At 38.1% G+C, this 22,541-nt stretch overlaps 1 protein-coding gene across 2 annotated transcripts in view; it reads left to right on the top strand.

Annotated features, from left to right (window-relative positions):
- The window catches only part of CPA6 (carboxypeptidase A6), a 266,718-nt gene that overhangs the window by 205,351 nt on the left and 38,826 nt on the right, over nucleotides 1-22,541 (top strand). For both annotated transcript variants that reach the window (XM_033843105.2, XM_033843104.2), the window contains exons 7-8: nucleotides 13,582-13,692; nucleotides 14,176-14,266. In XM_033843105.2, the coding sequence (XP_033698996.1) occupies nucleotides 13,582-13,692; nucleotides 14,176-14,266 (202 nt within the window). The remainder of the gene's footprint in view (nucleotides 1-13,581; nucleotides 13,693-14,175; nucleotides 14,267-22,541) is intronic.

The raw sequence follows: 22,541 nt of genomic DNA, 5'->3' as shown, positions 1-22,541 counted from the left end.
AAAACACTAATGTTGAGAACATGGTGTAGATTAGTGAGATCAAAGGCTATAGTCTGTGTGAGTAGATTCTAACGCAATATGAGACTGACTGAAAAATTATAGTTAGCCTCGGAAGCCAACAGTTTGGTCCAATAAAGAAAAATGAGAAAATACTGATATGTAATGAAAAGCATGCATCATTGTCAGTTTAAAAATGAAAGGCAGTGATACATGGATGATAGAAAGGAGGAGCCCAGAGTGAGGGCAACAAACTAGAAGTGTTTAGGGCAAGAATCTACACGTGGACAGGAAGAGTAGATGTAGGAATGGAAAGTAAAGAAAGGGTGTATATAGTTCAAATGAAAAAAATCATTCCTTCCTTCCTTCATTCATTCATTCAACCAAAGGCTTATTGAGCAATACTTTTTTATGTGAAGGCAGCTTGCTAAGTTCTGTAATGGTACAAGTACTGTAATTACAAGACATTAACTCTCTTCTCAATTCATTTACTACAATTCTACTGGGGAGATAAGACACAAACACAGAAGGCAGCACCAATAAAGGAAGTCTTTAGGAATTGATGACTGGCTTGATATGGGGACAAAAGTGCAGGATGGGTCAAAGATGCCCGAGAGAGCAATGGTGTCATTGAAGTTGTGGGAGTATCGGTTAAAATGTTGGCAGTATCACTAGTCTGAAGGGAAGAACCCAACACCACTACATTAAGCAGGTTAAATGATGAATTTAATCAACAAGTGATTACTAAGTGTCTACCACGCAACAGGCCAGGCACTGTGGATATTGCAGAGAGAGACACAGGACCATCAAAAAAAAAAAAAAACAAAACTGCTCTCATGCACCCTGATTCTCAAGGACCAAAAGAATCAAATACTCTCTGATGAGAGGTTAAAGAGACTCAGTAAGCAGCCAAATGACCGAATACCTGATTCACAGGCTTAATCTGGGCAACAGACATCCAAGAATAAATTCCAGTGATTTTGCCAACCATAACAGAATTGTTTTCAAATACTTTTCTTGACTATATTACTTAATCCGATAAGAGACAGGAAAGGGGTAGAAGATTGCAACAGTTCACCACTGCAGTTCTGGCACAAGTTCGGGGGGTCATTTTTTTTTCTTATAAGCTTGGAATTTTTAAAAATTAATTAATTAATTAATTTGTGGCTGCATTGGGTCTTTGTTGCCACGCACGGACTTTCTCTAGTTGCAGCAAGCGGGGTCTACTCTTCGTTGCGGTGCACGGGCTTTGCATTGCGGTGGCTTCTCTTTGTTGCAGAGCACGGGCTCTAGGTGCGCAGGCTTCAGTTGTTGTGGCACGTGGGCTCAGTAGTTGTGGCACGTGGGCTCAGTAGTTGTGTCTCGTGGGCTCTAGAGCGCAGGCTCAGTAGTTGTGGCACACGGGCTTCACTGCTCTGCAGCACTTGGGATCTTCCTGGACCAGGGCTTGAACCCGTGTCCCCTGCATTGACCGGCGGATTCTTAACCACTGCGCCACCAGGGAAGTCCAGGGGGGAGTCATATTGATAGTGGGGTAGGCAAGCAATTTTCAACAGCAGCCCATTTTTAACATCTTTTTATTTTTCATTGTTTTATTTTTTTAATTGTGGAAAGGCCACTTAATTCTTTGTTGCCAATGCTGATGGAATGGCATTTGCTTCGTTTCTCAGAATCATCACCAACTGATTGAGGTAATTTGGGCTTTGTTCACTTTTGAGAGTTTTAAAATGTCAGTCTCCAGGATTGAGTATGTCAAGCCATGGCTGGTGCTAGCTGGCCCAGAATTATGTATAGCACTTAATTTTTCCCTCAAATAATTCTACATTGCTGGGACAAATTTGACCAGAGTCTTTATTCATAGAATATGTAGAAAGTAACTCTGGGAAATATTCATTTGATTTCCAAGTGAGGAAGACATTTCCAAGCATAAAAGCAAAGAAAGGAGGAAGGCATAGAAAGAAATGATTGATAGCCCTGACTTTATAAAATATATTAAAGGAGCATTTAAAGATACGGGAAACTGCCTGTGACATGCTGCTACATCAATAAAATAAAAATTTAAAAAAACCAGCATGGACACACAGCAAAGGAAAGCATAAACAAAATGAAAAAAGACAACCCACACAATGGGAGAAAATATTTGCAAACGAAGTGACCAACAAGGGTTGAATCTCCAAATTACATAAACAGCTCATGTAGCTCAGTGTCAAAAAAACAAACAACCCAATCAAAAAATGTGCAGAAGATCTAAAGAGACATTTCTCCAAAGAAGACATACAGATGGCCAAGAAGCACGTGAAAAGATGCTCAACATCACTAATTAACAGAGAAGTGCAAGTCAAAACTACAATGAGGTATCACCTCACACCGGTCAGAATAGCCATCATCAAAAAATCTACAAACAATAAATGCTGGAGAGGGTGTGGAGAAAAGGGAATCCTCCTACATAGTTAGTGGGAAAGTAAATTGGTACAGCTACTATGGAGAACAATATGGAGGTTCCTTAAAAAACTAAAAATAGAACTACCATATGATCCAGCAATCCAACTCCTGGGCGTATACCCAGAAAAAACCATAATTCAAAAAGATACATGTACCCAAGTGTTCACTGCAGCACTATTTACAATAGCCAGGACATGGAAGCAACCTAAATACCTATCAACAGAGGAATGGATAAAGAAGATGTGGTACATACATACAATGAACTATTACTCAGCCATAAAAAGGAACGAAATTGGATCATCTGTAGAGATGTGGATGGACCTAGAGACTGTCATACAGAGTGAAGTAAGTCAGAAAAACAAATATCGTATATTAATGCAGTGGAATCTAGAAAAATGGTATAGATAAACTTATTTGCAAAGCAGAAATAGACACACAGACGTCGAGAACAAATGTATGGATACCAAAGGGGGCAGAGGGGTGGGATGGACTGGGAGATTGGGATTGACATATATGCACTACTATGTATAAAATAGATAACTAATAAGAACCTACTGTATAGCACAGGGAACTCTACTCAATACTGTTAATGACCTATATGGGAATAGAATCTTAAAAAAGAGTGGATATATGTATATGTATAACTGATTCACCTTGCTGTACAGCAGAAACACAACATTGTAAACTATACTCCAATAAAAATTAATACATAAAAATAAAAATGTTTTTAATTTTTTAAATTTATTACAACCTGAAAAAAAAAAAACCTAGCATGGACATTATAATTTCCATGTTGTAAAATCTATATCTGAGATACATATACATGAGAAATATACTAAATGCTAAAAGAATTATGGGTGATTTTTTTCTTCTCTATGTTTTTTTGAATTTTCCGTATTTTCTGTATTAAACAGAACCCAAAATGATGTTTTAAACAAATTTAACCCAGCCAAAACTGAATAGTTTCATTCTCAAACTAAACTCATTTATGCTTGAGTCATATATTCCTACAGGTATTTTAAAATCAATGGATGAATTCTATTTAACTCAGTGACAGACCAAAGACAAAGCAAGGGTTTGTGAGAAGATGATCCATGGGAAAACTGGGACAAGAATGCTCTGAAATGGAAAGTTCTTCCAGACTTTGAAGAAGCATAATATGCAGGTGGATCTAATTTGGTCCTGTTACAGAAAGGTAGCAGCACAAAAAAAGAAAGAAAAGAAAGAAGAAAAAGCAAAGGAAAACTTCCTTAATTCCCAGGTGAACCATGGTATTCCTCTGCTGCTATGTGATGTGAAACCTCACCCTTCCAGGCCCAGCCTGATTACACTGGAAAACCACCTCCGTTTACATGTTCCCAGGCATCTACACCCGGCACTAAGGATGGCTAATCCTGGTGCCCAAACCTGGCATGTGATTCAGGTGTACTATGTAGATAGTTCAAATAACCAAAAACAGGAAGAGGAGACTTTCAGGAAAGGGAGTGATTTTCTAAGAACCAGCTGATGATTCTGAGCAGAGTAAACAGTAATATCTGGGGACTATGGGGGATTGTGTGTATAGGACAGAGCTCTAAGGAAGACTTGGAGTAGTCATTGTGGGAGACGTCCTGCAACTGGGAAAGCTTTCCAGAATGGGAAGGCTCTTTCTCCCAGAATCCAAGAGCTTCCCCAAAACCACTCCTTTTACATCATCACCTTTTTTAGTCTCATTATGTCTTGCTGAAAATTAAAGGTAAAAACATAATATAAACCCTCAAATGTAGGTGTGAAACTCAGAGTTTTGGTTAAGGAATGTATTACTAAAAATAAAATAAGCTTTTTAAAGAAGAGAACTTAAGTTGTATGTATAAAATGTGCCAAAAGCCAGGGAATAAATAATTGAGGGTAATTAAGGCCAGATCAAATATTTAGTGAGTTCACCTGAGTAAGCAAATAAGTCTTTGTTCTTAATGGCATAATAAAAAAAATAGTTCATCATATAAAAACGATCTGCATTTTTTTTTAATTCTCTGACTTTGTTCACTACCATCCCAGTAATTACAACATTTTGATTTGTTTTCTGCCAGCCCTTTAGTGCCTTTAACTCCTTATATTCTCCCATCCTTCTCACCCTCCCCAATCTTCTCTTTAATCCTCTGCACCCTCCAACCGAGCTCTTTCTCCCTTTTTATTCAATTTATAATGTCTTATATATAGCAGGGTCTATATTAATGTTTGTTCACTTTAATTGAATTGAAAGCCATTGCATCCATTGCACTCCACTATTCAATATTTGAGAATGTCCTGGGCATCGTTTATACAGGCACTGTTTATACAGGCAGTCTTCACTTTTCCTGCACACAAGTGCAGGACTGTCTCAATAGAAGTGACCATGCAACCTGAAGCCATAACAATCTATCTTGATAATCAATGGGGAAAATTATGTTTGTTCTATGACCTTCACGTATTTTTGTCAAAAGATGAAAAACTCTCTTACTCTGTTATAAATGTGTAAGGGAATCACCAAAATATAGTGAAATATTTATTACACGATAATTTAAAACATTAGAAATATTGATAATTAAATGCCTTGTTTCTTTGTGACAAGCTTTATCACGGGTAGTTTGGGTAGTGCTTACCTACCTTCTCATTATATAACTTACAACATGAAGTGGGCATCTTTTTTATGCCTTGGCAAACTGTCATACTCCTTTCATAGTTGGGATCAGCTTCCAGTATTTTTTTCCTTTGTGCTTTCAATGTCGAAAAATACCTGCAAGAGTTTCTTTAATGTGAAATGTTGACAGCTTCATTTCTTCTGGGACATCGTCCTCCTTTCCAGTACGACCGTTTTCCTCATTTACGTCAGTAAGTTTGTCTTCACTAAGTTCCTCTGGCTGCATAGCTAGAGTTGAATGATGGCTGTGTCCACATCCCTGGCATCAGCTATTTCTTCTATAACTACATTTACGTTTGAGTCACATTTCCCCTCTGCGTTTTCTGCATTATTGCTGCACTTTAAGCTTTGTTGGCCTATTCTCTCTTACTATATCCATTTTTGTAAAATGCCACACGGGTTTATCACCAGAAGACAAGGGAGCAACACAGCTACACACTTTGCTGTCTGTCTGTGAACTGAGTAACACAGGTACAGTGACCAATCACACACCTACAGACTTCAAAAGAAGTGGCACAATTTGTCACAGAACTAGATGCACAGCTGTAATTTGCATAGTGATTTGTAGCGTTAAGACCTAGCACTAGTAGCAAATTTGGGCTGTACTTGGAGGACTGATATCATTTAACTAAACCATGGTTACTGAAATTCGTGTATATCAGAGCCATGCAAAGTGAGGGCTCCTGTATTTTCTTTCTGTAGGTAAAAGATTCTTACGTAGTAGATTTTAATAATGCCACAGAGTGGGTCCTGGCCTCTACTCCGCTGGCCCTGAGAAAATACAACCAACCATTGTTATTAAAGTTATCTCAAAAAAGTTCTAGAAACATGAAGTGGTTTTACTTAAGAAAAAAAGTAGTGTGGACATGCAGCTAATGTTCTATTCTTCTTGGTGATACAAAACATTTCAAATATTTATCTGTATCTCTTAATAGAAAATAGAGATAATCGATAACATTTTTCAATTGTCACCTGCCCTCTGGGAGGTTCTAAGTATAAATTAACTAAGTATAAAAATAACTAGATTCGTGACCTGTTTTTCCTGAATTCTCTCTTTATATTAATACTTATTTCATTAATACAAATACATATTTTCCCAGTTGTTTATGCCAGACAAAGCTTCAGGATGGACTTTTTTTAGGATATGACATTTGAGTTCTGCATTCTAAAAGTAAGTACAGTTCACTACTAAATAAAGTAGTTTGCCACTTAAAAAAAAATAACTAGATTCACATTTGGTTTTCCAGTTCTCCACCCTTCATTCACAGAGCCTTTTGCTCATGCTGCTTCCAAACTATTATTTGGTTACCACATTGTATTTAATGAGCTTCTCACAGTGTGACATCAAATATCTTTATAGATTACGTTCCCTTTTTTAAACATTTCCGTGGAATCCTCTCCTGCTCTAATTAATTCTCCTAGTATTGAATTGTAAATACCTCCTTTGTGTCAAGATGCACCCACTTTGGTGCTACAAATTTTTCTACCCTAAATAATTTTACTCCACTCCACTCTAGGTGAGAACATTCTTCAAGCTTGACTGGCGACTGTGCCTTTCCTTTGGCCCCAGCTATAACAACTAGTTCTCCCAGTATGTACTTCACTGAATGTGTGGTTATTATTTTTAGGTCTTCTGTGGTGATTCTAGAAGAAGAATAACGGAAAATTTAGAAGGTACCTTTTTAAAGGCCAGCAACACTGATCTTCAAAAACAATGCCACGTTCCAGGTTGCCATGGGGCTCTAAGAAACAACACCCAACCAAATAAATCCAAAAACAATGAAAAGGAGGGAAACTCTTGGGCCTAACCTTGTCGCACCACACAAAGACTTTCGTAGTTGCAAAAATTTTCTTCGAATTTAACCAAAGTTTATTTGGTGAATTCTAGTATATTATGTATATCTATTGATAGGGAAGTCAAAGTAGTCTTGCTAGGTGGTAAGTACCAAATAGATTCATGCTTTGTCTCTCTTCATCAACTTCAGAAATTCCATAACCTAATACCAAACATATTGTTTTCCTAGCAGAAGATTATACTCAAAACTTTATCTTTTAACTTAAAATCAAAATCCATTTCAGCCAAGTATTTTTCAATAGATTGATAAAGGTGAGTGTAGTACCTAAAGGCTGCCACACTGAGGCGTGTGGTGCATTGTTTTGCGACTGGCTTTCAGATCACAACTACTTAAATCTTCCTTGTAAGCAACAATAGTAGTCAAGAAATTGAACTTGGAAAGCCCAGATCGAACCTGATTAGTAGGCATCTCCTTTTCCGTGTGTATGGGTGGTGGGAGTTGATTGCTAAAAAGAGTCTACCTATTAGAAGGAAAGCATACCCCCATGTTCTTCACGGTTATCATGTGTTAGAGTAATGGGAAATAGAAAGTCACATGATCATCTTTTTTCTAGAAACATCACCTAAACCATAAAAGAGAAATCATCTATGTCCTATTACTTAAAGCACTGAAGCAAGGAGGTCTCTGAATGGTCCTCTTCCGCACTGAACAGTCATCACACTGTGATCATTCTCATTTTGTCTGACCAGATGGAGAACGGCTGCGATTCTTAGAGAGTTAAAAAAATCACAAATATAGCATATGCAATATGATGACACCCTGTTTATTTGTCAGACGAAGAACATGTTCTGCAAGTCTTGGAAATTAGATCCACTCCAGAATAGAACACTAGAGGACAGCTTCCTTAGTTAATGTAGTGTTTGGAAATGAAGAACTTTAAAATGAAGCCATGTGAGGACTTCCCTGGTGGTGCAGTGGTTAAGAATCCACCTGCCAATACAGGGGACACGGGTTCGAGCCCTGGTCCAGGAAGATCCCACATGCCGCAGAGCAACTAAGCCCGTGTGCCACAACTACTGAGTCTGTGCTCTAGAGCCCGGGAGCCACAACTACTGAGCCCGCACGCCTGGAGCCCGTGCTCTGCAACAAGAGAGGCCACTGCAATAAGAAGCCTGCACACCACAATGAAGAGTAGCCCCCGCTCGGCACAACAAAGACCCAACACAGCCAAAAAATAATTAATTGATTAACTAAATTAAAATGAAGCCATGTTAATGTCCTAAAAATATATAAAACATTTGACAGTTACAAGAAAAAGTGATAAATCTAAAATAATTGAGTTTTTAAATACAGCTCAGTGATTAAGACAGCAGACAGGAAAAATTTTTAGTAAGACTATAGACGATAAGGACTCCCCTGGTGGTCCAGTGGTTAAGACTCCATGATCCCAATGCAGGGGGCCCGGGTTCGATCCCTGGTCAGGGAACTAGATCCCACATGCATGCCACAAGTAAGAGCCCGCATGCCGCAACGAAAAAACCCTCCATGCCACAATGAAGATCCCACACACAGCAGCTAAGAGCCGGCACAGCCAAATTAATTGTTTTTAAAAAATGTTTTTAAAAACAGTGTAATTACTAAGCTTAATCTAATAAACACATACTAGAATCCATACCCAATAATTAGAGGATGAATCCTGTTTTCAAGCACAACTGGAACCTTTGCAAAAATTGACGATATGCTAGGCCGTAAAGCAAGGTTCAAGTGATACCAAAGAACCTATATCACATAGACCATATGCTCTGGCTGTAATGCAGTTGTTAGAAACTATTTATAAAAATATGACTCAAAGAAAACTCACAATTTAAAATATAAAAATATTTATGAAGAGCTCATGGTTTAAAGAAATCAAAGAAATTTTTCAATATTTACAACTGAATGGAAGTAAAATTATATGTCAAAACATATAAAATGTAGCTAATGTACTACTGAAGGGGAATTTATAGTTTTAAATAAATATATTAGAAAAGAATAAGGTGTCCAAATGAATAAGCTAAGCTTTCAACTCAAGAAATTAGAGAGTCAATGAAAGAAAGAAACAATAAAGAGCGGAAAGCAATGAAATAGAAATCAAAGGTACATCTTCCCTACCATATCTTTGTTTTATATTTAATTCATTTCTGCTCTAGGCCTAGATGGTTTACTCCCCAAATAATAATAGAGTAATATAACCCTGATACCAAAGCAAGACAAGGACAAAATAAGAAAGGAAATTATAGGCCTATCTCACTCAAAAATATAGATGTAAATATTAGCAACCTTAATCCAGCCAACATAATAAGAGTACATATCATAACCAAATTGGCTTATCCCAGGAATACAAGGATGATTTAATGATAGAAAATTACTTATGGAAATTGATCATAACAGCAACTATATGATGATGTTAATGCATGAAGAAAGATTATTTGCTAAAATTCAATATCCATTAGTGACCAAAAATAAACAACCTAATATAGAACGGAACATCTGTAATGTACTCGACCTCGGTTTCAAAATTAATGTAAATGGAGAAGAGTCAAAAATAGCCAAGACAGTTTTGAAGTGGGACAGTTTGGGGAGACATCCTGCCAAACTCAACAGATTCTATGTAAACCATGGTGTGGTGTTGGTGAATGGATATAAACCAAAGTGCATTAGAGCAATTCCACCCTTGAAAGAAAACTTGATACTTGACAGAGGTCGTATACTACTACCTAAATGGGTAAAAGACGACCCGTCCAAATGAGTACAGTAGTGCAACTGGGCTTCCACAGTGGAAAAATAAATTAATAAATCCCAACTGAGGGGCTTTCCTGGTGGTGCAGTGGTTATGAATCTGCCTGCCAATGCAGAGGACATGGGTTTGAGCCCTGATCCGGGAAGATCCCGCATGCCGCGGAGCAACTAAGCCCGTGTGCCACAACTACTGAAGCCTGCATGCCTAAAGCCTGTGCTCTGCAACAAGAGAAGCCACCGCAATGATAAGCCCTCGCACGACAACGAAGAGTAGTCCCCCCTCCCAGCAACTAGAGAAAGCCCGCATACAGCAACGAAGACCCAATGCAGCCAAAAAATAAATAAAAACAAAAAAATCCCAACTGAATATCATGTAAAAAATATCATTTCTGGGAGGTTTAAGGCCTACATTTAAAATGAAACTTTAAAAGGGCTTTTTGAAGAAAATACAAGATAATAGATTTATGATATTAAGGCAGAGATGGGTTCTTAAATAAACTTATACATTTAATGTTGATAAAATTAAAGACATATATCAGTACAACAAGGACATGATGAAAATAGGAAGCAATAAGCTGCAAGAAAGGAAGATGTTCATAATGTGTATAACCGAAGGATTAATATTCAGAGTATAAGGATGAGAGCTTAATAGAAAAAAATGGGCAAAAATATGAGTGAGCAATTTATACAATGACCTGCCATTATATTAAAGCTTTTCAATATAAATTATAATCAGGGAAATATGAAGTAAAACAACAAAATATAATTTCATACACACTAATTTTTTTTAATTGAAATCTTAACAAAACCAAGGGTTAGTAAGTTGTAGAACAATGGGAACTCTCATTCACTGCAAATGAAAGTATTTACTGATTTAGACAGAAAATGGCAACATTTATTAAAGTGGAAGGTATGTAAGTCCATGACCCAGCAAATTATTCCTAGATATATATCATAAAGAAACTGTCACACATGTCTAGGAGAAATGTGCAAGAATGTTCACTGCAATCTTGTAACAATGAAATATCAGAAGCAACCTAACTGTCCAGCAACAAAATAAGAGGTAGATATATTGTGCATTTACCTATAATGGAATGCCTTATAACAGTTAAAATGAATAAATCATCAAATTAATAAGTGTCAAAAACATAATATTGCAGAGAAAAGCCAACTGAAGAGTGACACATCATGATCGCACTGGCATGAAATTTCAAAGCATACACATATATTGTTCATGAATCCATATGTATGAAGCAAAACAGAAAATCATGCACGAAAATGATGTCAAATTTAGGATACTGATTGGTGGAGGGGAGGAAAATGGGATCTGAGAGTGATAAAAAGGGAGCTTTAGTTTTATCTATAATGTCTTGATTTTCTTTTAAAAAGATTTGATAAATATGGCAAGATGTAGTTTGTGGGCACATGGATGACATATTCTTCTCTGTATTTTTTCTGCTTGCTTAAAGTATACTGTAATTTTTAAAAAGGAAGATCATAATACTCTCTCCAATACAAAAGTATGGCAGTCATTTGCACTGGAGGGAGAGAAGGCAGGATAAGATGAGAAAGTCCCCATGCAAGTCTCCAGCAAGTCTGGCGCTTACGTGCTAACATGTAACACCCTTTCTGTGCTTGGAAAAGCGGAGGCTTCCCCGTTAGGACTGAGACAAATAGACCATGGATCCCAATGCTAGGAGAGGAGAGAGAGAAATTACCATGACTTTTTCCTTCCCCTTTGTTCCTGCCTTGTTGGTCCCAATCTCTTTCCTTGCATCTCTTCTTCTCTAGAGTGGCATGGAAAGCCACAACCCTGTAACTTTAAGGGAGGATTATTAGCTAATCATACTGCTTTGTCTCTGCCATCCCCACCAGGAGACTTCCTCCAAGCTTTGGAGGACCTCTGTTTATTAGAGGAAAACAAAATTCCAGGGTATATACAATCACATACCAGAACTTTCCCCTAGTTTGAGGCATTGGACTGTTAATAGAAATTCAAGCATGTATGAAAGTTCTACTGAAGCTATTTGGCCAACAAATTATTGAGTCTTAAATAAAGGAGAATTGTACTGAGTGAAGTAAGTCAGAAAGAGAAAAACAAATACCGTATGCTAACACATATATATGGAATCTAAAAAAAAAGTGGTCATGAAGAACCTAGGGGCAGGACGGGGATAAAGACGCAGACCTACTAGAGAATGGACTTGAGGGCATGGGGTTGGAGGGGAAGGGTAAGCTGGGACAAAGTGAGAGAGTGGTATGGACATATATACACTACTAAATGTAAAACCGATAGCTGGTGGGAAGTAGCCGCATAGCACAGGGAGATCAGCTAGGTGCTTTGTGACCACCTACAGGGGTGGGATAGGGAGGATGGGAGGGAGATGCAAGAGGGAGGAGATATGGGGATATATGTATATGTATAGCTGATTCACTTTGTTATAAAGCAGATACTAACACAACATTGTAAAGCAATTATACACCAATAAAGTTGTTAAAAAAAAGAATTGTATTAATGTTTATCAACTTGTTAATACCATAGGTATTTAAATTATATTTAATAAAATTGTATTTAACTCATATCTTATATTCTTGGATATATCTATATTTTCATTACTATTTCTAATATAGTGATAGTTTCTAATAATAAATTGTATTATTGGATTGCTCACTATGAACAGAATTCTCACTGTGTAAATACAGAATGCTGCTTATGATGGGTTCAGAAATTCTACTTAACTGGATGTAAAAGAAAATTAAAATTTTAAGTATTGAATTTTCCAAAACAAGATATATGTATAATTTAAGAATTATTTTACTTTTAATTGTGTTTTAATATGGTTAAAATTCAAACAATCCAAATGGGTATAAAATGAAAGGTAATACTCTTTCCCATATATTGTCCACCAGTCCCCCTCCCCACGGCAGCCACTGTTACAAATATTCTATTTGTTTCTCTAAGGTCCTTTACAAATAGACAAACATGCGTCAAAAAGAACTTTTTAAAAAGTCCATTCCATAGGAATGGTATTTCAAAATGTTTGTATTCTTAACTCGACTTAGCACATTCAATGCTCTTCTTTTGAGGCCAAATAGTGCAGAATCTTCAGACTTGGGGTCAGACCCAATCACAAGAGTGAGATTTCAAAGGAGCCACGATAAAGGTGACACAATAAATAATTGTCCATTAAACTTTTTATAGGAAAGTCAGGAGAGAATAGAGTGTCCATGCAGTAAGTTCCAAGACTTGAGTCTGCTACCAATTAGACAGAAACAATTAAGTGACATAACTAGCTTGTGTTATGATGTATCATGTAAGGATATCAAAATATTTAGGTAGTTGTTTGGTCCACAATTGAATGGAATCTTAAAAAGAACCGATTATACAAAAGCATATCTAAATTGTCGCTTTCTTAATCATCCTAAAGTTTAGCGAGATCTGAAATACTGCCAGAGGCTGCCCAATTAATGTGTTTTGCCACCTTTGCTAAAATGTTATCAGTAATAAATAGTCTGAGACAAAATTCTCAAGAAAGAACACGTGATGTCAAAGAGTACAGTTCATATTAGCTTGTTACTTTTTTTTTTTTTTGCGATACGCGGGCCTCTCGCTGTTGTGGCCTCTCCCGTTGCGGAGCACAGGCTCCGGACACGCAGGCTCAGCGGCCATGGCTCACAGGCCCAGCCGCTCCGCGGCATATGGGATCTTCCCGGACCGGGGCACGAACCCGTGTCCCCTGCATCGGCAGGTGGACTCTCAACCACTGCGCCACCGGGGAAGCCCTAGCTTGTTACTTTTTAACCCAATGTATTTGGTATTTCCCATGGATAAAAAGCATTTCTCATGTTTATTTTCCAAATCTGCATTTGGGATCAGTTTGTAAGAAAAATGTCACCTTTGTCTTTTAGGCTCTTCTAACATATAGGAGTGACCCAACCATGAGAAAAATGTTGAATCATCTGTATTTCTATATCATGCCTGTGTTTAACGTTGATGGATACCATTTTAGCTGGACCAATGTAAGTCACTTTGCCTATCCAACTGAAAAAATCATGGAAAACAGTCCTGAAACAGGAAAGAACCTTGGTGGGCAGCTAGCCTAGTGCTTCCAGAGCTACAAAGGAGACTTCCACTCCCTTCCCCAGCATAGCAGCAACCTTTTGATTTCCTTTATATGTTTGGCTTTGTCTAAGATTTCATGTAAATAAAGATTTCTCCTTCCAAATAAATTGTGAAAACAATCACTAGTCCAGTCCAGCTCACTCAATTTTGCCTGTGAAGAAATAAGGGCAAGAGAAGGTAAGAGGAAAGTTTGTGGCAGAAATTGGACCATGAACCTGAGTCTCCGATGCTAATCCTGTCCTCTTCCCACTCCCTGGACTTTATTCCCAAGGGAACCCTCCCTCCCCCTCCGTGCTGTGATTCATTCACTGAGCTACTAAAACGCATGGGAATAACCTCTTAAGTGTTTTTTCTGCACCTCTTTTTTTCATTACATCTAGGATCGATTTTGGAGAAAAACAAGGTCAAGGAACTCAAGGTTTCGCTGCCGTGGAGTGGATGCCAATCGAAACTGGAGGGTGAAATGGTGCGGTAAGTTGGGGATTAATAGGGATTCAGATCCAAAGGTATCCATATCTTTCACTCTCAAAAATGATGAGCCCACTGGGACTCCAACGTAAGACTGATGTCTTTGTGTATGTGAAAACCTCCTACGTTGTACATTGTAGCTATAATTTGCAAAAGAAAATGAAAGCATTTTTATAAAAGTATGAAAGAATCAAGGATTTAAATCTGTCAACCCAATCCTGAAAATTTAAACACAGATGTAAAAGCAGAAAACTAAGGAATATTTGTCATTCAGAAACTAAAACATTTATGTGGTATAAATCCAGTGGAATGTATTCATCCTTTCACTGAGGGTAACACTGATCCCGCCTTCATCTGTCTAAGATGATCAGAGCTGCCAAATCCTTGTCTAGAACCTACCAACCTGCCAATCATACACTGACTGACCACTCACATGGCGAATGTATTTCCACTACATTCCGTGTTTCATAATAGTTACCTTTCAAGTAAGGAGAGGATGTCATTTTAAGGAAGGAAACTCTTGTGGCAAAATAAAGAAGCAGGTAGTAGCAAAAGAGAGAGAAACAGAAAATTAGCCATAGCTACATAGAAGATGGGTAGTATACCTCTCCCCACCTTGGGTTTTCGGCTGGGGCTCTTAAACAGAAAGACAGGTTAACCAGAGAAAAATGGCTTATGCATGTGCACTACACATGTCACATGGAAGAAACCTCATGAAAAGTAACTCGAAGTGGCAACTTAGAACACCAGCTTATATAGTGTCTTCAACAAAGAGCAATAAACTTGTAGAGAAATGATAGTACAAAGGAATACAGTTTTAGGCTTCCCAAGGCAGCCAACTGTGGGAAGGTAAATATATGAGAGCTAACTAATGCAGGAAGGTTTGTTTGCTGATTCCTGTGGTGCTGTCTCTGGGTTAAGAGTCTGTCTCCAGTAGGAGAATTTATGTCCTGTCTTTAGGCAGAAAAGGCGAGGGTGGAGAGAGCTTTTCCTGCACTTCCTGCTGCTTAATTGCCTTGGGCTCGAAATAATTTTTATGTCAAAGAGGCATATTTGGGGGTGACATATTCTGGTTTCCTTCGCTAGTTATTGTACTTGGCAACAGCGGGGAGGGAAAGGAGAAGTGTTACCCACGTGCAGTTCTAAGGAGCTGCCCTTTCTCAGTGTCCTTCCTTAGCGCCCTCAAAGTATAACCGTTGTGTAACAGAAAGTCTTCTGTGAGTCTCTTAGAAATGAAGCCCAAGACAAAAGCCCTCCTGCTATGAGGCTTTGGTTCTGTACTCGATGCCGCTCTTCCCATCCCCACCAGCATCAGGTGGAATAACTGCGTGTGGCTGAGACTTCTTGCAGAGAACCCTCCAGGCAACCTCTTGAATCAGTTAGAATTCGTAAATCAGAATATGGTAGAGCAGAAACAATATGGTTCTAGAATATGACAGATACATGGTTTCATTCTACCATTATTAGCTCAATGATTTGGAAGATTTTCTTCAATCTACCAAATTAATAATAATACTCAGCTCATAGGGTTCTTAAGGAAATTAAAGGACTTTACATCTGTTTAATGGCTGATTCAGTCCTAGCTCCAAAAAGGGGTCTACATCTCAGTGACCCAACCCTTCTCCCCCACCCTCCAGAAGAGTCAATTCACCTCTGAGCCTCAGGTCGGTTGTTTGTGAAGCTACCTCCTTCCTTCAGGAGAGGGTTGTGATGATGAGACATGAGGTAAGCTTTAAGGTGTTTGCACTTATGAGAGAAGGAAAAGCATTGCATAAATACTATAAAGGGGTATTATTGATGGCTGTTTAGATTGAGAAATTTTTTTCTTCAGCCTGGACTGAGACAGCAAACTTGTTCAAATTAACTCCCTGATACCACTAACTTTTTAAAAATTCTCTTTTGTCCATCTCTGAGATGGGGCCATTTTGCATGCTCATAATGATGTGTCCCGTTTCACTAGCTGGCAGGTACCCACATCCATAGGTGTGTCACGGGCGTGATACCCACAATCACCTGAGTACCAGGAATGGTAACTGAGCTGAGTCATACTAGCAGGCCAGCCAGCTCTGCCGGTGTAAAGCTAGACTCTTGTTTATATATGGTTACAAAGTAGTGGCTTGCTTCCCTCTGTTCTTCCTTTCCCCAGCCTGTTTCCTTCATACATATACCTTCTTTGATTTCTTAGTTCCAAACTGTGGTCCCAACTGGAATTCCTTTGATTCTCCCCATTTATGAATCATCCTGATTCTTCCTGTGAGTCAGCACTCAAGATGAACAGAGGATTTTTGTCAAATGTCAGTTGCAAAAATGACCTTGATAGACCGTTGTAAATGATGTAGGAATGCAGGCTGCCTGGCTAGGCCCATCTCCTTCCCCACAAGGTCTCCTAAATAGATTCAGCTGACCTGACAGGCAGGCAGCTGTGACTCCCTCCCTCACAGCATCAAATCCATCTCCCCACAGCTATTTGCCTGGTTAAGGGGACAGAACCTCACTGAGGGAACCACTCTCAGATCAAGAGTATTGAAGTAAATGAAATCCCTAAGTGAACCTCCAAACATCCATAATATAATTGATATAGAAATGCCCAGGACCACTGAAAACACTATAGAGTCAACACTGAACTGACAAAAACAAATGTTTCTTTCTCTGAAATTGGTGAGTCTCAGACTTAAAGAGGAGATCATGAAACTGCTTTTAATCGTGAAATCGTCTGAGGACTCGCATATGACAGCGTGAAGATTTAGTGTATTCAATGTGGAGTAGGCAGACAGCTTAGAGCACACACATGCAAACAGGAACATTTTTCCAATACTTCAGCGCTCCCCCTGGGAGCTTTCAGGCCATGAAATACATATTAGTGCTCTGAAAGCCCAGCAGAGGGACTCAACAAGTCAGAGTAGTGGTGGGAACCAAGAATAGATAGATAAATGTCATTCATTTACCAAAGTTAATTGAGCACATACTCTCTGCTAGACCCTGTATTGTTGTTTCTTCCTTCCTCTGTGCACTCTTTTAGAGGGCACTGTGAGCACAGATTTTTCCAAATTGGAATAAATCAAGGAGAAAAGCAAAGGGTTTGGATGACATTCGTACTAAGCTTCAACCTGTGAATAATTCAAGTGTTGCCTGAACGTAAATTACTATTAGGACAACCTACACGTGCGAGAACATGTTTGCAAATCATATATTCTGATAAGAGACTCAGAATATCAAAAGAACTCTTACAACACCACAATAAAAAAGCAACCCAAGTTTAAATGCACAAATGATTTGAAAAGACATTTCTCCAAAGAAGATATACAAATGGGAATAAGCACATAAAAAGTCGCTCAACATCATTAGCCGTCAGGAAAATGCACATCACGATACCACTTCACACCCACTAAGTGGCTATAATCACAAAGACAGACAACAGCAAGTGTTAGTGAGGGTGTGGGAAAAATTGGAACACTCATACTTGCTGCCGGGAATGTAAAATGATGTGACCACTTCGGAAAAATGTTTAATAGTTCCTCAAAAGTTAAACATAGAGTTACCACGTGACCTAGCAATTCTATTCCTAGGCATATACCCACAAGAAATGAAAACGTGTCCATACAATAGTTGTACATGGACGTTTATAGCAGCATTACTAATAGCCAAAAAGTATAAAAAACCCAAATGGCTATCGACTGATGAACAGATAAATGAAATACGGTATATCCATACAATAGAATATTATTTGGTCACAGAAAAAGAATTAAGTACTGATATATGCTGCAACATGGATGAATCTTGAAAGTATGCTAAGTGAAATAAGTCAGTCACAAAATAACAAATATTATATGATTCTATTTGTATAAAATGTCCAGAATAGGCAAATCCATAGAGACAGAGTAGATGAGTGGTTGCCAAGGGCGAGGGAGACGGAGTAGCGAATGCTAATGGGTAAGGGGGTTTCTCTGGGGAGTGATGAAAATGTTTTTTAATTAGATAGTGGTGATGATCGTGAATATACTAAAATTCACTTAATTGTACACTTCAAAAGAGTGAATTTTATGGGATGTAATTATAGCTCAATAAAACTGTTATAAAGAATTTTAATTACCATTTAGGACCAAATTAGGCATTTACTAAAATACAACTACTCTTTTTAGAACACTCAATTACCTAATATTGTAAATTACATGTAATATGGAGAAAACCATATTTTTTGGGAGCCCAATCACATATGCCCCTCTCCACATATGCCCTTCTCCTCTCAGTACCCCCTCACTCTATCAGAATAAGAGGGGTCTGTTTCGGTTGGGCAAATATTTTGCTAGATCACCTGAGATGAAAAGGGAAACTACTACCTAGTGATTGTTTCCAGCCAATGCCTGTGAAAGTACAAGAGAAGTTCACGGCCTGCTTTCCAGTGAAAAAGGAAAGTTCCTCCAGAGGAGAGGAGAGTTCCTCCAGCTGAAGGGCTTTAGTTTTTAGAGAGCTAAGAACCTGGGCTGATTTGCTATAAAGATATAGGGAATTTCAGAGAACTGGGGGCGAGGAGAGGGAAAGAAAACAGAGGTGATGTTGCTAGGATATCTAGAAAGGGATTTGGAATTCCAGGATGTCTAGGGAGGATTTTAATTAACTTTTGCTGTGAAGTATGTAAATTCTCTTCAGTATGTATTCCATAACCAGCACCGCTGTTCATATTCGGTACAAGCTACTTTACTTACTAAGGCTTTGTGGAATTGGGTCTGCTATTTGGGGCTATGAGGAAGTGCTGAGTCTGACCTCCAGGTAAGCTCAGGGAGAGACCTGTTCCACATCGAATTTCCAGAGGCATGGAACTCACAACAGGAGTGCAAGTGAATTTACATCATCAGAGATTCACCGACAAGAGTTGGATAACTTTGGGCTCAGAGTGATGAATTAAACATCAACTACATGGTCAAACTAGACCCTTAAGATCCCCGTCACCTCTGCTAAGGGTGATTCTAACATGTTACACGTAAACCCAGTTTTAAATTAAAACAAATGCATTGAGCACCTTCATTCTTTCCAGGATAGAAGATCACAAGGCTAAACTGCAAATCCCTCTAAGACTTCAAGAAAATACAAAAACTTTCATTTTCTTCTCTCGTGATTCAAACACATATTTTCAAGCTAATCCCCCACTAAAAAGAGCTATTTTATTTTATCTTTTGTAAAATCACTTTTAAATCCCATTTTTCCTAACCCAGATACTGATTATATGCAAAACTCACTTCATCTCCCTGTTTTATAGTTCATGTTTCTTGTGCAAAACACACCCAATGCTTTTAAAACTGAGCTTTTTGTAACCACAGATTAAATAATGTTTGGTATTGATTGTGTGGGTGTATGTGTACACAGAATGATATATTGTTTTATTTCTCTGATCATTCTTCTGGGTAAATATGTAAGAATTTACATGTGAATAACAATATCTTTATTTATAACATCTATTCCAACCATCATGAACAAATATCTTTGTTGAAGCTTTTGAAAATGATGTTACAAAGTTTAAAAACCTTTTACAAATAGCTCATCTTCAAAAATCACTGAAGTAAGTAATACAGGAAAATGATATTTTTGAAGCGAGGCATGATGGATGTGACAGAATTACTCCCTTGGCTCCTGGGACACTGAGCTACTGGAGTTTCATTTGGCAATGATTTTTAAGTCCAGTAATTTTATTGTACCTGCTTCAGCAGATAACCCTCCCATGCTGCTAAGTCTGTAGGAGACCTCTAGTCTTACGCTGGACATACGAGTAAGGATTCTAAAGCTTTTATCAACTAATTCTTCTTCCCTTATGCTGGTCGCTCTTCAGCATTATTGGATTTCTGAGTTCACCAAAAACAAACTACATCTCTCTGATCATTTTCCTCCAGCTGTATCATTTGCATTTGACAAGTCGTATAATTTTTTTATTTTCATAAATTTCATGCGTATCTAATTGCTTTGAATGTTTTGGTCCTTGTTACTGTTTTTAACTTCACATAAGCACTACTGCATTGCTATCTTCCTTCTGGATCACTAATGTTAAATATTTTCCTGTTTCAGATTCCCACTTCCTTTCAATCTACATGCTTATTTTTAATCAAAACTCCTTTTGAAGTAACTTTTCTATTCCTAAAGCAATCTCTTTTGAATGCTATTCTTACATGCAGAAATAAGAAAACAGTGATATTCTTTTTATCTACCACTTTTTATAATGGTTTGAAAAGCTGTGATGTGCTGAATAATGACATGAGACACATGGGCAGTCACCTTGCCTTCACAGTCTTCTAGTATAGCATTTCCCAAATTACACAAACCACACAAAACCACAGCATTCCCCAAGCCACACAAAATCCTAGTGAACTTCAGAACCCTAGTGGTCAGGAGAAATTATTAGGTGCCCCCCAAAATAACTATCTTCATCTATTCGGGCTGCTATAACAAAATACAGTTGACCCTTGAACAACATGGGGGTTAGGGGTGCCGACCTTCCGCACAGCTGAAAGTCCGAGTATGACATATAGTCTGCCCTCTGTATCTGTGCTTCCTCCAAATCAGAGGTTCTGCATCAGAGGACTCAACCAACCAGGGATCATGTAGTGCTGTAGTATTTACTATTGAAAAACATCCACATATAAGTGAACCCATGCAGTTCAAAACCTGTGTTGCTCAAGGGTCAACTGTACAAGAGTCTGACCGACTTATAAAAAACAAACATTTATTTCTCACAGTTCTGAAGGCTGGGAAGTGCAGGATCATGGTGCCAGCAGATTCAGTGTTTAGTGAGGGCTTCCTGGTTCATAGGTAATGCCTTCTCACTGTGTTCTCACTTGATGGAAGGTGCTAGGGAGCTCTCTGGGGTCTCTTTGATAAGGTCACTAATCTCATTCATGAGAGCTCCACCCTCATGCCGTAATTACCTCCCAAAGGCCCCACCTCCTAACACCATCACATTGGGCATTAGGATTTCAACATAAGAATTTGGTGGTGGGGGGGGGCACAGGACACAAACATTTAAACCATAGCAATAACTGATACTAATGATGGTAGTATTTTTAGTTGTAAGAAAAAACGATTTTTTTTCACAACCTAAGAAAAAATACCAAATACATTTTATATAGTTGTCATCTCAGAGGTTATCAGATGAGTAACTAAATTCATTCATTAATGTATGCAACTACTATTTTCTGAGCTGGTTACTGGGAAAACAGCAGGAAACAAAAAGTCAGTTGTCATACATGCTATGAAGAAAAATATAATGCCAGGAAAGTAATAAAGAGTGACATGGTGGGGGCGGTTTAACTGTTTTAGGTGGCATAGGGAAGACGATCTCATCTGATAAGATGAGACTTGAGAGTGAAGGAGGTCTGGGGAAAGAGCAGGTAGAAGGAACAATAGTGTAAAGGATTTGAGTTGCGAGCATCTTTGGTGAGTTTAAGGAAGAGCAAGGAGGGCTGCATGGCTGGAACTGAGTGAGGGAGGAAGGAGGAGGGAGGAGAGAAGGGTAGGAGATGGCGTCAGAGAAGTAGCCAGAAGGAAGCTGATATAGGTCCAGCACCTTAGGAAGGACTTCGGGTTTTGCTCTGCATGGGATGGGAAATCACCAGAGAGTTTTGAATTGAGAAGTGATATGACCTAATGAACTTTTTAAGGTAATCATTCTGGCTCTGCTAAATGGATTGTTGAGGACAGATATTTGGATTCAAATTATACTTTCCCATTTGAAAGCACTGATTTCAAAATATAATAAAGAATCTAACCTAAGAATATTATTCTCATCTTTAGACAACCATGGCATATACCACAATGAATTCTAAATGTTAATGTATCTTTATTATATAAAGAACTGTTTGTTTTGTAAAAGGAACCAAAGTAAAGATAAGCAACTATATGAGAAAAAAATACATTTGCAGTAAATAAAGCATAGAAAGTTTTACTGGCATTTATATATATACTTCAGAATCGAACATTACATAATAAAAATAATTTTAAGAGTCCATGGAAAATGTAAAGAAAAACTCCAAGGCTCTAGAAGTTGAAATTTTAAAAACAGTCATAATTCATGAAAATAAAGCAATATGATAAAGTGGGCAACCTCCTAGTAATCAAAGAACAATATTAAAATAAAACAAGGTAACATTTCATCTATTAAATTATTCCCAAAAATGTTTGATATGATAACCTAACCTGGAAGCAATGGTAAAATTGGGAGAGCATGTACCTCTGGGGGCATTAAAAAGCGGTTTGACAGCACATCAAAAATGCCCTTCATTCCTCCATTCATTCA

Source organism: Tursiops truncatus, chromosome 17 (genome assembly GCF_011762595.2).
Source record: "Tursiops truncatus isolate mTurTru1 chromosome 17, mTurTru1.mat.Y, whole genome shotgun sequence".
NCBI classification, from domain to species: domain Eukaryota; kingdom Metazoa; phylum Chordata; class Mammalia; order Artiodactyla; family Delphinidae; genus Tursiops; species Tursiops truncatus.
This window is presented reverse-complemented; position numbering and strand designations above follow the sequence as displayed.